Source organism: Amblyomma americanum, chromosome 11 (assembly GCF_052857255.1).
Source record: "Amblyomma americanum isolate KBUSLIRL-KWMA chromosome 11, ASM5285725v1, whole genome shotgun sequence".
NCBI classification, from domain to species: Eukaryota; Metazoa; Arthropoda; class Arachnida; order Ixodida; family Ixodidae; genus Amblyomma; species Amblyomma americanum.
In genome coordinates this window covers 85,320,065-85,332,588 of record NC_135507.1, presented here as the reverse complement: position 1 = coordinate 85,332,588, position 12,524 = coordinate 85,320,065, and the positions used below count along the sequence as shown (strand labels likewise).

General features: G+C 53.0%; 1 protein-coding gene across 2 annotated transcripts in view; it reads right to left on the bottom strand.

The window, feature by feature from the left end:
- The window catches only part of LOC144109967 (membrane-associated guanylate kinase, WW and PDZ domain-containing protein 3-like), a 129,602-nt gene that overhangs the window by 38,304 nt on the left and 78,774 nt on the right, over positions 1-12,524 (bottom strand). For both annotated transcript variants that reach the window (XM_077642770.1, XM_077642771.1), the window contains exons 2-3: positions 6,204-6,473; positions 5,532-5,801 (exon numbers count right to left, since the gene is read on the bottom strand). In XM_077642770.1, coding sequence (XP_077498896.1) covers positions 5,532-5,801; positions 6,204-6,473 — 540 coding nt within the window. The remainder of the gene's footprint in view (positions 1-5,531; positions 5,802-6,203; positions 6,474-12,524) is intronic.

Below are 12,524 nucleotides of genomic sequence, written 5' to 3'. Positions count from 1 at the left end.
TTCTCCGGCATGCGTTCTTTAAAAATAAGGGGGGGGGGGGGGGGGGGGCAGTTGCACCAGCGTTTGCATCTCGCGGCGAAATTCGCGAAAGCGCCCCCCCCCCCCCCCTCCTCTTTCCGAACGCGCTTTTGAATATTGCATTCGGCACGCGAAAACAGGCGCCGGTGCGGATAGAGCAACCTTGCAAACGAGCCTCATCGACGCGACGCGCAACTCCGAAGCCCGCCCGGGGGCTTGCACCACACACCTGTACACTGGCCGGCTCGGCTTACGGGCGCGCGCGCGAGCTGCGGAGACGGCGGCCTTGGCGCGCTGGCTTCTCTTACACTGCGTGCACGGAGAGGTGTTTTGCATGAGACGCGCGCCTCGGTCGCTCTTTCCGTTGCCGTGCGCCCAGCGTCGCGTCGCAAACAACGGCGAACCGGACGGCTGGACCCTCCGCACGTACGTGTACACGGACGTCGAAAACAGGGGGATAGTGCTCGAGGCGCTGGCGCGGGCCTGTACTGCACGCGCGACATCTGTAGCGATAAAACGCTAATGCGGCCGCCCGTGCTCCCACGCATGCAGCACACTCTAAGCACAAATACGCCGATAGATGGGAGTAAGCTGTCCATTGGCGCACTTCCTGCAATAAAATGGAGTGCGCTAGAGGACAACTTACTCCCATTTTTGCTCCTTTCTACTCAGAGTGTGGTGCGGGCATTCTTTTTAAAGCCTCGACATATATTTCTGTTCAGTCTCACCTCATACAAGACACACACACAAAACCACTCGACATATGTCACTTCGGCCCCGCCGGATCGTCGTCCGCTATACAACTACCCTAGTTGGCCAAACCCGTTAATCGAACGGCTGGTCCCATCTGGCGCACCTCCCCGATTCCATCTCCGCACCGGGACGGCTTTTTTCTCCTGGGTGGACTCCGGTGGCTGCCCAGCTCTGCCCCAACCCACGGCTGCGGTGATGAGGCTGAAGTCAAATTTCTTCCTTTTCGCGGTGCACCAACGTTTACCGGGGCAATTACCACGCGCTCGCACTCTTGCAATTGAGCACGCGGAAAACAGGCACGCCGCCTACCCGCCCCGAGCTGCGACGCCCGAAGACACGCCGTATACTTTCGTCGCGTGCCGAAGGGCTATGCGAGCGATGTGCGGGCAGCTGCTGCCAGAGGTGGGCAACCTCATGAAGTCGACCTCAACTTCAAAATGACCTCGACCTCACGTCGTGAGGTGAGGTTAAGGTGAGGGCGGCGATGGCTCGAAATTTAGTGATCGAGGTCAGCAAATCAGACCTCGACCTCACGCGTGAGTTTGAGGTTGAGTGAGGTCGTCATTCAGTGAGGTCGAAATTTTGAGGCCGACACTTTCTGCAGTTGCCACGTCTTACTCCGACGAGTGCCGCTTCCGAAGCGGAGTTGCAGCGCACCGCCGCAGTGTTAATGCAACGACGCTTGGTGTTCGGTTTCCCCCGTTTGGACAACCGGATGCCGCAGTTCCCTATTAGCTTCCGGTGCTGCGCCGTAATGTCCGCGCAGTCCGAGCCTACAGGAAGACGCACCCCTCTGGTCTTCCCGGAAGGAGTGCTGCTGTCACATCACACCACGCTCCCTCCCACTTGCCCCGCTGGCGTAACACCCGTGGCTGCCTGCCGTTCGGCTGAAACTCCCGGGAGCGCGCAAAGCACGTGACTCACGTTGACCCGCGGTAGCTTTGTTCGGTGCCGCGAACAAATCAGTTCAGTCCAACAATCACGCAATAAATTCGTCGCAGTTCGGATGGCCCCAAGCAAGACTGCGTCGTGTTCATGCTCATTGCCGGCGCTGACGTCACGGCTCTTGCCTTGCAGTAGAATAAAGGGGATCCTGCTGTACATTACAGGCTGACTTAACACAAACTAGAGTAGCCGGCACAGGCGAGATAATGTGATTCAGGTGGTTTCTAACAAGGACACCTGCTGATTTGATTAAAAAAGCACGAAGCCAGAAAAACATGTATAACACCGTCGAAGCTTTTGATCGGTGACTTCGACTTTCGAATCCTACACTAGTTTTGTATGTTCCCGTTCCGTAATGCAAGCAGATGCAAATATAATTTCACTTTTTTGTCCTTCCGAATAACCTCTCTTTGGTATCCGGTTCCTTGTTCCCTTCTCGGAAATTCGCTTATTATGCCGAAACACCGCAACACGAGGCGAACGCACCAGCATAGCGGTGTTGCAGCGGCGAAAAAATGCAAAACTATAATGAATGTATGGTGATGTGGTAGCTGACTCCTTTTCCTTTCTTTTAATGAAGATGTGTGAATGGAACTGATTACATGCTCGCGCTGTGCTGCTGGGTCGCTGTTTCAAACTTTGACTGTTGTTCGCTTCTGTTTTTAGTGTGCGATTTTTGTTTGTAGGTTTGTAATTATTCTCTTTCTTTTCTTTTCTCGTATGGGATCGGTAGTTGGCGGCCTGCCTTGCAGACGACCAGGCACTACACGTTATCTTTCCTTTAACTATTTTGCAGAGAGCCATCGGTCACATTAAACGGCTTCGCAGAATGCTCGCGCGGTGCTCGTGGGTAAAAAAACGTCGGGGATGCTGGCGTACCATTGATTAGTTCAGTTTTGAAGGAAAACAAGTGATTGACTTAAAGCAGCTTGTCTCAGACTTGTTGACGAAATGGTACCCAGAATTCTGTTGAGGCGTATGAGTACTTGGCGGTATTTTTTTCCCCCCAGAGTGGAGGGCTTGGGAAAAGATTTCGTTGCGGGGAAATTTGAGCGGAGAGCCATGGTGCTCTAGAGAGAGAGCGGTTCACGCTGCCCACTCTAGGCCAGTTGTTTTGCCCCGTGTGATTTAAATAGTTGGCACAGTGTTTGAAGACGTAATCTAGCCCTTTCTCTCAAAATGCCGCGGGTTCACCGAGTCATCGGAGAATTTCCAGGATTTCTAAACCATTACCATCGCCACCTGGAAGGAAGTGGCGGAAACGGAGGAGGGTTTTGACCTCCCAGGAATGTCAACATCATCATCCTTAATTAATAGCTGCAGGTATTCCTATTTTCCCGCACAATATTTGTCGTCGGTTGCTGGGTAATGTGCAATATTTAATCAATATTCTGGAAACATTTAATTTGGTAGCGGTATATCAGACTTCCCCGGGCTCATAAGGATACACTGTTAGCATCATCACCATCGCCATCATCTCGAGAGTCAAAGGCATGTGTCGTTGCATGATCTTTGCAGTATGTCACACATGAGAACTGGCGCGTTTACCTGTTGGGCAATCCGAATGTCGCTAATGTGGACCGGGTTGTGGGCACTCTCTGTAATGCGTCATGCGCGCATGTGTAGTAATGTGGGATCCATATGGATCTTGAAATGGGGGTGGAAGGATCGAGGCCTGGTATGACGAGAAATTACATCGTTGTCACGTGAGTAGGTGTAGATGACGTATTACAGCATCGTCACGTGACTAGGTTTGATGGCACAATACATCGCTGTCACGTGATCTGTATGACGTCACACTCACATGATGTCATCACTAATTATACTAATTAGACTTAGCGTTGTATAATTATATTAATTAGCATTAATTACGTGACGTCATCATATTCGTCCCATGACTCGTCTGCTCGTGACGTCGCATGGCACCGTTTCTTGCGTACACTTTTTTGCGGATATGACCTGGAAAGTGAGCCATCTAATGCTTGCGCATTAATAAAAGAGGCCGCCCGCTTCTGCACAGACATAAATACAACGTGCCTCTGTTGGTGTACTACAGTCGCAGCTTGTTAAACGTTTTCGAAGGCAACATATAGAGGACTGAAAACATTCTCGCTATGACGGATAGAGCTAGAAAATCGAAATATACTAATATGCGTCTGCATAACCGTCGCATTGGAAAGTACATCGACGACCAGTTTTGTTTATATTCGGTAACTATTCTCAAGCCTGAAAAGAGTATCGTGAATACCTCCCTCCTCCTCCCAGTTTCTGGTAGATGGTGTAGGAGGGCTGTGCTTGTCAACTGCCGGTTCGTGCGTGAATGAGCGAACAAGTATACACGAAGCAGGTTGTCAAATAGTGACACACATAAAGTACTCACCGACGTACTGGTGGTAACCGCGTATGGGACACCCGTGCCCGCAGGCCATATTCTCTCTGAGGGTTCATACCAGATTATAACGCGTAGCTTAAGAGTCCCCTCCAATTGATTTTTTGTCGTTCTGTGACGAGGTACTCGCCCCCGCGTAGATATAAACAACCTCGCAATAAATGCGCGGCCAATGCGTACGAGCTGACCACATGACCAGGCCAGAGCAGGCACAGTATGGCTGGGATACAGGTAGCCGACTCCATTCCACTTCCTTATGCACCCAGTTGGTCTCCGGATGGGTAGGAAGGAAGAGGAGGAGGGGGAAAAGGAAAGGAGGGAAACGGAAGCGGGTAAATAAATGACTACAACGCAGCAAGGATGGAGCGTTCCGGAATGGAACCCGTTAGTCCCTACCTCTGGGCGACCTGCGCCTCGTTTGTCCACCCTGGCGGACACCTCCGTACACGCCGGACTCACCAACTGCGGTGGACTGTAGCAATACACAACTAAAACCGCATCGACCGTGCGTCCTCAAAGCGCATGCGCAGCTCTTCAGCGAAGAAATAAGTGGCGCATGCGCTAGCAATTGCACAGCGGGCCCTACTGCGTCAGCATCGAGACCGTCGGACGACAGCGCCCTCTTGACGACACGGGCAAGAAGGAGCCGCAACGACGGCAGCGCTTCCATCGAGCTCACACCGTGTCGTCTTCGCGGCGTAAAGACCGTAGACGGCCGACGGCTGCCCAGTCTTTCATCCGAAAATGCACACACCTGACGCGCGAATAGGTGTGCAAAAGTCAGCAAACATCCCTCTCGGCGTCGTCGCCGAGGCGACATCATGGCAGAGAAGAGGCGCTGAATGCAGACTTTTTTTTTTTTTTTTGGGGGGGGGGGGGGGGGGCAGCAGAGCACCAGCTCAACGAAACCTTAAAATGGCAAAGGCACGCCACGCTAGCAGCTATAGTCTCTGCAGAAGGGTGCACCATCGACGCCGCTGAAAGACGAGCTCGACAACAGGGGCACAAACAACCCCAGAAACAAGCCAGCGGCCGAGCACGGGAGCTGACCGTGCCGCGTTCGAATCCAACGCGACGATGGGTCGAACCGACAGACACTTTCGCAGTGGTGCTCAGACGCTACGCAAGAGCAAGAACATCGTGAATTCGCGTACTCCGACAAGAAAAAAAAATTAGCGGATGCCTACACCACGATGGCCTAAACATGGTTCATGGTAGCCTCGTTCATGTCTTCTGGGTAGCAGTGAACAATATGGCGCAAAATTTGCACCCCTCTTTCCCGTGTCTACTTGCAACCCCTCTGCGCACGCCTATGGACTCCAGATCGCATTTCGCGCGTCCCGCAGAAGACCTGTACGCGACATCGCATGCGGCGCCTCACAACAGACACCCACAGGTGTGAGGGAAAGAAAGCATCGCCACTCACGCTCGGGGGCGGCGGCGGGGCAGAGGAGGAGGTGGTCTCCGCGGTCGCGGCTATGGCCTGCTGCTGTCCCTTGCTGGCGCGCCTGGCGGCCGCCTTGACGCTGCTCAGCTGGATGACGTTGGGCAGGTCCCCGCGGATGGCGATGCCGTGCTCCTTGTACCAGGCGGCCGAGCCGTCGTCCACCACCAGCAGCCGCGTCTCGTTGGGCACCGCCTTGATGCGCTCCACGATGTCCCGGTGGTTGGCGCCCTCCACGTTCACGCCGTTCACCTGCGAGGCGCGTCGCTGGTACACACACGCCAGCGACCCCGTCGAGACGCACGCGCTGGGCAACCGTGGGCCGCAGATGACGCTGCATGATCGCCACGTCTGCGGGTACTCCGAGTAATTTTCGCGTGCTCTTTGAGAGCGCCGAATGACTGACTGGTGGGAAAGTTGGTGAATACGCGTTGTGCAAATATTCCAGATGGAGGAACTAGAACCCAATAAGACGTGTCTTTCGGCGCGAAGGAGGCAAGCAAAAGGAAGACAAGCTCGCATGAAACTTGTTCTCTGTCCTTTTTTACGGCGAAGACCACGAATGAATTTCAACCATAGCCCAGCTCTTCATTCGGATCCTAACCAATCCCGGCAAAGGGAACTATACTAACTGCCTTCGGCATATATACATACCTCGACGATGGTGTCGTTGGCGCGCAGTCCGGCCGCCTCGGCGGGGCTCCCGGGGTCCACGGCGCCCACGTACTGCAGCCGGCGCTGCTTGTCGGCGTGCAGGTTGAAGCCGTAGCCGTCGAAGTCGGGCCGCCGCACCAGGTGGCAGAGGCGAGCCGCGGGGGCGCCCGCCGGCAGAGACACGCCCGAAGACGCCGCGGGGGGCTGCGACGGCGGGGAGGCCGGCCGCGGCTGCTGCTGGTCAGAGCCCACGGACGATCCGCTGTTCCTCTGCGCAGATGGGGGACAGAGAGAGAGGTCAATGGACAGTTCGTCTCAGGGGAGCGTTCGCTGTACGAGAACAACTCTACCACAGAGCTCATCAAACGTGTTCGAAACGTCGCCAGAGAGAGGTTAACCGGGACACATGAGATAGGGTAAAGATCTACTGCTATATGGTAGACTGTACACTGTACACAAGAACTCCAACCGGTCGGTAGAGCAGTGCCTGTCCTGCGTATATACGTGGGGTCACCGCACCCTGTTTGTGTCCCTGGTTTTCAGCAATGCGTACCCTTCTACACAGTTTCACACAAACAATACGCATCATATGCATATGTATACCTACACAAATGCCCAGCAGGCATGCTGAAACGAAGGGATAAATGACAATTTACGATCGAACTGACCCTTGACACCACCATCGGAGCAAGTATAATCCCGCACGGTTCAACTGTGAAGACGCTCAAGTGCAGGGTTTCGGATTAGTTAAAGTTAATTTTGGTCGCTATAGTGGCGTCGTACAGGGAGCCGCCGTTTCCACACTCGGACGTTTCTGAACGTAGCGAGCAACAGAAAGGAACTGGGGCGACCATGGGTACGCGTAATCCGACGACTGTATACAGTTCAGTTTGTATCTTCCACTTCTATGCTATACAAGGGTCGAACGAGGACACGCCGCTATAGCTGGGACCTAGCACTCAACACGGCAGTGACGAGAACAGACTACGGATTCGAAAGAAAAGGAATCGCTTCATTCCACTGGGCCAGCTAGGCGTCGAACCTGTGCCCGATGCAGAGCAGTACAAATGCTCAGAAGAGTGGCGGATCGGGCTAGTTGAAGCAAGTTTGTCACTTTTCGCAAGCGCTAAAAGAGCAAGGGCAAAGAAGGGACAGACATGACGCTGAGCGACAGGCGGGTGGAAACAGTACTGACGACGATGTGATTTGATTTGGTTTAGTTGTAATGACGAAACGGCAGCTTGGCCAAGGAATCACCATGGCTACTGTGCTTGGTCTGCACGCGATGCAGTCAAAAGCGCATTCTCGCAAGCATTTCACCCCAAAGGAGCCGCAGCAGGGGATCGAACACCGCACTTTCCGAAAGCGAGGTGGAGGCTCACACCACTAGGCCACAGCTGCGGTTCAGTCGCGTGTAGTCACAGCGGCGATAGGCCAAGTATACTCTGTCCAGCCAACACAAAGATATCTCCTGGGGAGCAGCTCGTCACCCACCCCGCGAGGTTCGTGTCTCCGTTCCCACACGCTCAGCTGAAGGAGGGGTGACAGCCAGAACAAAGCATCCGTATTTATAGCGGCGGAAGACACGCAGCTGGGGACAGCTAAGCAACGCTTCACGTGACGCAGAGCTCTGCATACTGACAGCCGTCTGTGGGGTAACCGCAACCCCCGAGAACAGACTGTGGGAACCATGTGGGAACCACTCGAGTTCTCCTTCGAAAACAGCACACAGTGGCGACGGCTGGTCGACCTATTTCTCGGCTTCGACAGGGAAAAGGTGAATAACTGAACGAAAGCTAAAAAAGATGAATATCAACAGGCATAAACGGAACACAGCCTTGAGCACCGAGACACGACGACTCTGTTCGCTTCTTTTTTCTTTCTTTCTTTCCTTCTCATTCCTCTCCCCCTTTTTACCAAAACAGAGCTCGGCCGCTGCTCTTCACTATGCAATGAAATCCAAAGTGTTTTATTCTCTCCAAAGAAAAGTAGAAAAAAAAACAGTGCTTCACAAAGCATACCTCGTATTTCACAAAACGTTCTTGGCACACATATCTTTCCATACACGCGGACAAACAAAAGCCATCGGAATGCCGTGGATGCAACCCCGTCTTGTTGTGTACACACTCAATCGGAACACCTGATCCCGCGATAAACAGTGCAGCTTCGGAGCGACCTCGCAAATGCAGCGCCAGAGAAATCTACAGATATGATTCCCGCGGCATTGGAATCCCTGCCAACACTTTTTTTTTTTTAGTGCGACAGCAAACAAACAAACCCGTTGGACGCGCATTAGATGCTTTAGACATTTCGTTTTAGTCCTTCCTTCGGACGACAGGCCACAGGCGACCGTGATATCTTTATTTGGACGGACAGAAAAGAATCGAACGGACGTCTTATCGCTGGGCCAAACCGCGTTGGACGCATAGCGCGTATTATTTGTCCAAGGTATACATACGCCTTCCCTGCTGGACTGAACGTACATACAGCAGTGATATGGTGTACACCCACTAGGTATACAGTGCCCGGGATCGAACCCGACCGCGGCGGCTTGGTTTCGATGTAGGCGGAACGCAAAAGGGGCCCGTGTGCTGTGCGATGTCAGTGCACGTTAAAGATCCCCATGTGGTCGAAATTATTCCGGAGCCCTCCAGTACGGCACCTCTTTCTTCCTTTCTTCTTTCACTCCCTCATTTGTCCCTTCCCTCACGGCGCGGTCGGTGGCTCAGTGGTTAGGGCGCTCGACTACTGATCCGGAGTTCCCGGGTTCGAACCCGACCGCGGCGGCTGCGTTTTTATGGAGGAAAAACGCGAAGGCGCCCGTGTGCTGTGTTATGTCAGTGCACGTTAAAGATCCCCAAGTGGTCGAGATTATTCCGGAGCCCTCCACTACGGCCCCTATCTCTTCCTTTCTTCTTTCACTCCCTCCTTTATCCCTTCCCTTACGGCGCGGTTCAGGTGTCCAACGATATATGAGACAGATACTGCGCCATTTCCTTTCCCCAAAAAACCAATTATTATTATTATTATTACGGCGTGGTTCAGGTGTTCACCGAGATATGTGAGACAGACGCTGCGCCATTTCCTTTCCCCAAAAACCAGCAATTTTTAGTACACGGAAACGGAAAGCAATCCTCCATCCAGACGATCGAATCCGATTGTTCAAAATGTGGCCAGAGAGCCACGATGGAACACATCTTTTGGAACTGCCCCGCAGACATACACCGCCCGAAAAAGAACCCCAGAAGCCTGCATACGCTCGTAAAAGTGCGAGACCCTGCTGACCCCATCTGATCCGGAAGTACATGTCTGGGCCACAGCACGAGCCCAAGAGGTCGTCTTCAGCACTGACTGAGGGCCATCTGGTGGCGCCGACAGAACTCATCACCCCCCAGTAACGCTCGAACGCACGTGCTTTGACCCCCGACAAAGTGTGAAGGTGACGCCGCTCCTTGAGCGACTTGGGGCACCGCAAGCAGATAAATGTCCCATAAAGTGAACGGGAAGCGCTCCGTTCTCGCAGACGGTATTACTTTTATAGCACCTTGTCCCTGGTCGCAGGGAAAAAAAAGAGAATCTCGCGCCGATATCTTGACGAGCTCCCTCAAGCTCGCGCGCAAGCGTCAAACACGCGATAGCGTGAGCGGTGCGTTGTGTGTACCTTGCTGCGATTCCCCTATACGGTGTCATATGGGTGCTGTGTGCTTTCTTTGCGTACGGCGACGCAGCGTGACATGAGCAACGCTACGTTTCGTCGACGTTCCCGCGGCTGGCACCGAAGATGCGCTGCTGCTCTCTTTAGTTGGCTACCTATCATTTTGTTTCACTTTTCCCGCCGAAACAGAGCGAGCGACGCCAAGTTATACCTTCTTCGGTCGATCAGTGGTTACGGCGTCCGGCTACTGAACACGAGGACGCGGGAACGGCCGTCTAGAGATCAGACTACAACACAAAACTTACAACGAAATACCAGTGAAGCAGGGTTAAAATATTCAGGAGACTGGATTAAGCCGCGCGGGTGGCAACAGCCAGACGCTATTAATCCCCCCATTATCCCCCCTCCCTTAATCCTCTGCGGCCTCGAGCTATCCAGGCAACAAAGGTGTTTAAATTTGAATTTTGTTGGCGTGCGCGGGCAAAATTTGTTCAAAAATTGCTAGACGCTTACACGGCAATTGCTCATGAAGAGATGCGCACCTAATCGCAACCAGGTGCCTAACAGTATCAGCTACAAAGTTAACTGTACTAAATCTTACTTATAACCTGCACGGTGGTTGCCAACACGCCTTAGCTGATCTGCAACGTGTGCGCACGGGGTCCAACGACATCTACAACAGCGCAAATGTGTGGCACGATGTCGAAAGTAATCAATTAAAAAAGAAATACTTTCTCTAACAGTACTCGAAGACACACCTTGTGAGTTTTAGCAAACCGTGACCGTGTACTGACTGAAGATGCAGTGAAAACGGCGCGACGAGTGCGGATAAAAGTAGAAAGAGCGCGCAGGACAGGACCTTTGTCCTCGTTCATCGCGCCGTGTTCCTTACATCCTCAAGCGTGAATCAACTAGCCCAAGCAATTGAGTTTCGCTTGTGTACTCGAGCGGCCAAAAGCGTATGCGCCATTGGCCGCGGCTGCCGATGTAGCGGTGATCGGTGACGGTCTGCTAAAGCTTTCCAGAAGAGGGTCACACCTATACTATCGATCTGCCGGGAAGAGTAGACGTCTATCGTTTTCCTTATGACGTATCTTATTTTTTTTTTCATTTTTCCCGCTCCCTTTCTCCCGGGCTAAGTCGGCACGCGTCAGTAGCGCGCAGCAATGGGCGGATTTGGGCCTCGGGGGAAAACCGTGCCTGCTTGAAGACCGCGATAAACAACCGGACACCCGGATGCGGGTCGAGCGAACGACCGCCTCTTCCACCGCCGCAGCCTGATCGGACTCGAAAGGCGCTGCAACGCAACAGGGGGAGGAGACCTCCGGGTAGATGACAGCTGCTCCTTCGAGCCAGGTTGGCCCAGCCCGATTCCCCGACGATATCACGGCACAACGAGTGCAGACGCAGCAGAACCCACGCAACACGGAGACAATCAACTAAAAAGGCCGCGCGATATCTATACGACGTGTGCAGCGAAACGGAGAGAGCTCAGAAAGCATGGTCTGCATGAAAAAAAAAAATGCGCCCTTACCCTTAAGATCGCGAAAACGTTCGGTTTAAGTACAGGTTTGGATTCTGAAACACGTTTTGGCGCTGTTAAGTGGTGGAAGGAAAAAGATAAGTATAAGATCCGTTTGTGAATACGGGCAAGCTCTGCCGTAGTGGGTTGCGCTTTGCATTCTGGGCAGCTTGACACCTCTGAGCGCATTTTCTTTTTTCAAATGTTTCATTCAATTGATCAATTACACACTCTAAATATTCCATTAGCATCAACAAGCATTGGCTCTTCATTCTGAGCATTTTGACACGCTTGAGCCCCGTTTTTTTACAGTTTTTCATCTCTTTATTAATCAATTAATTAGAATGGCTTCATTAACTCGTCATCACCCATCACACACCGATCAATCATCAATCACTAGAACCACAAATTACCATGATACAGTTTTTACGCAGCCGCCGATTATAGGTCGCCGGTTCGAATCCCTGCCGCGAGCTAGGGTCTAACTTAACTAGTAACTTTATGCTGCACGAAACGCTGAATCGTATGACACCACCCGGAACAACCTGCGGCGAACGGTTGGCATGATACGATTTCTTTTTTTACGCAGCCCCCGATTACTTCCGACGCGCGGTGCCGACTACGCCGACGGCTTTTCGACCGGACGAGCTGCGTGCGCTGTCGCGTAAAATGGCCATTTGCGTAATTAGGCTAAATGCGGGCATGCGCGCTAGCATGACGTCAATTGTCTGTTGGAGCTATGACTTACTAGGATGTACAAGGCTACCACCTAATTACCATTCAAATTGTTCTTCCGTTTAGCTACTGCGCAAGCATCACTCGAATCACGCTCGCCTCCTAACCGCTGCTGCTCATTCCGCTTAGCTCAGTGCACATAGGGGCGGTGCCACCTAATTAGCGGCCCAGGTTCTCTCCTGGTCACCACCGGCTACACCTTGACAAGTAAGCCACCCGGTGGGCAGTTGCGCAGGGCAGGTGCTATGGCAGGTGTTGCCATCGGCGGGACCGGGCTTGCTTGGGTTGGATTGCGGCCCAGGTTGCTTTCCCCGAGCAGCCTCTCACGAATATACGGGCTGCCACCAGACATGGTGGGCAGGTGAAGCCACTGGAGTTTTTGACTGAGGACCCCACCCACAATCTGACC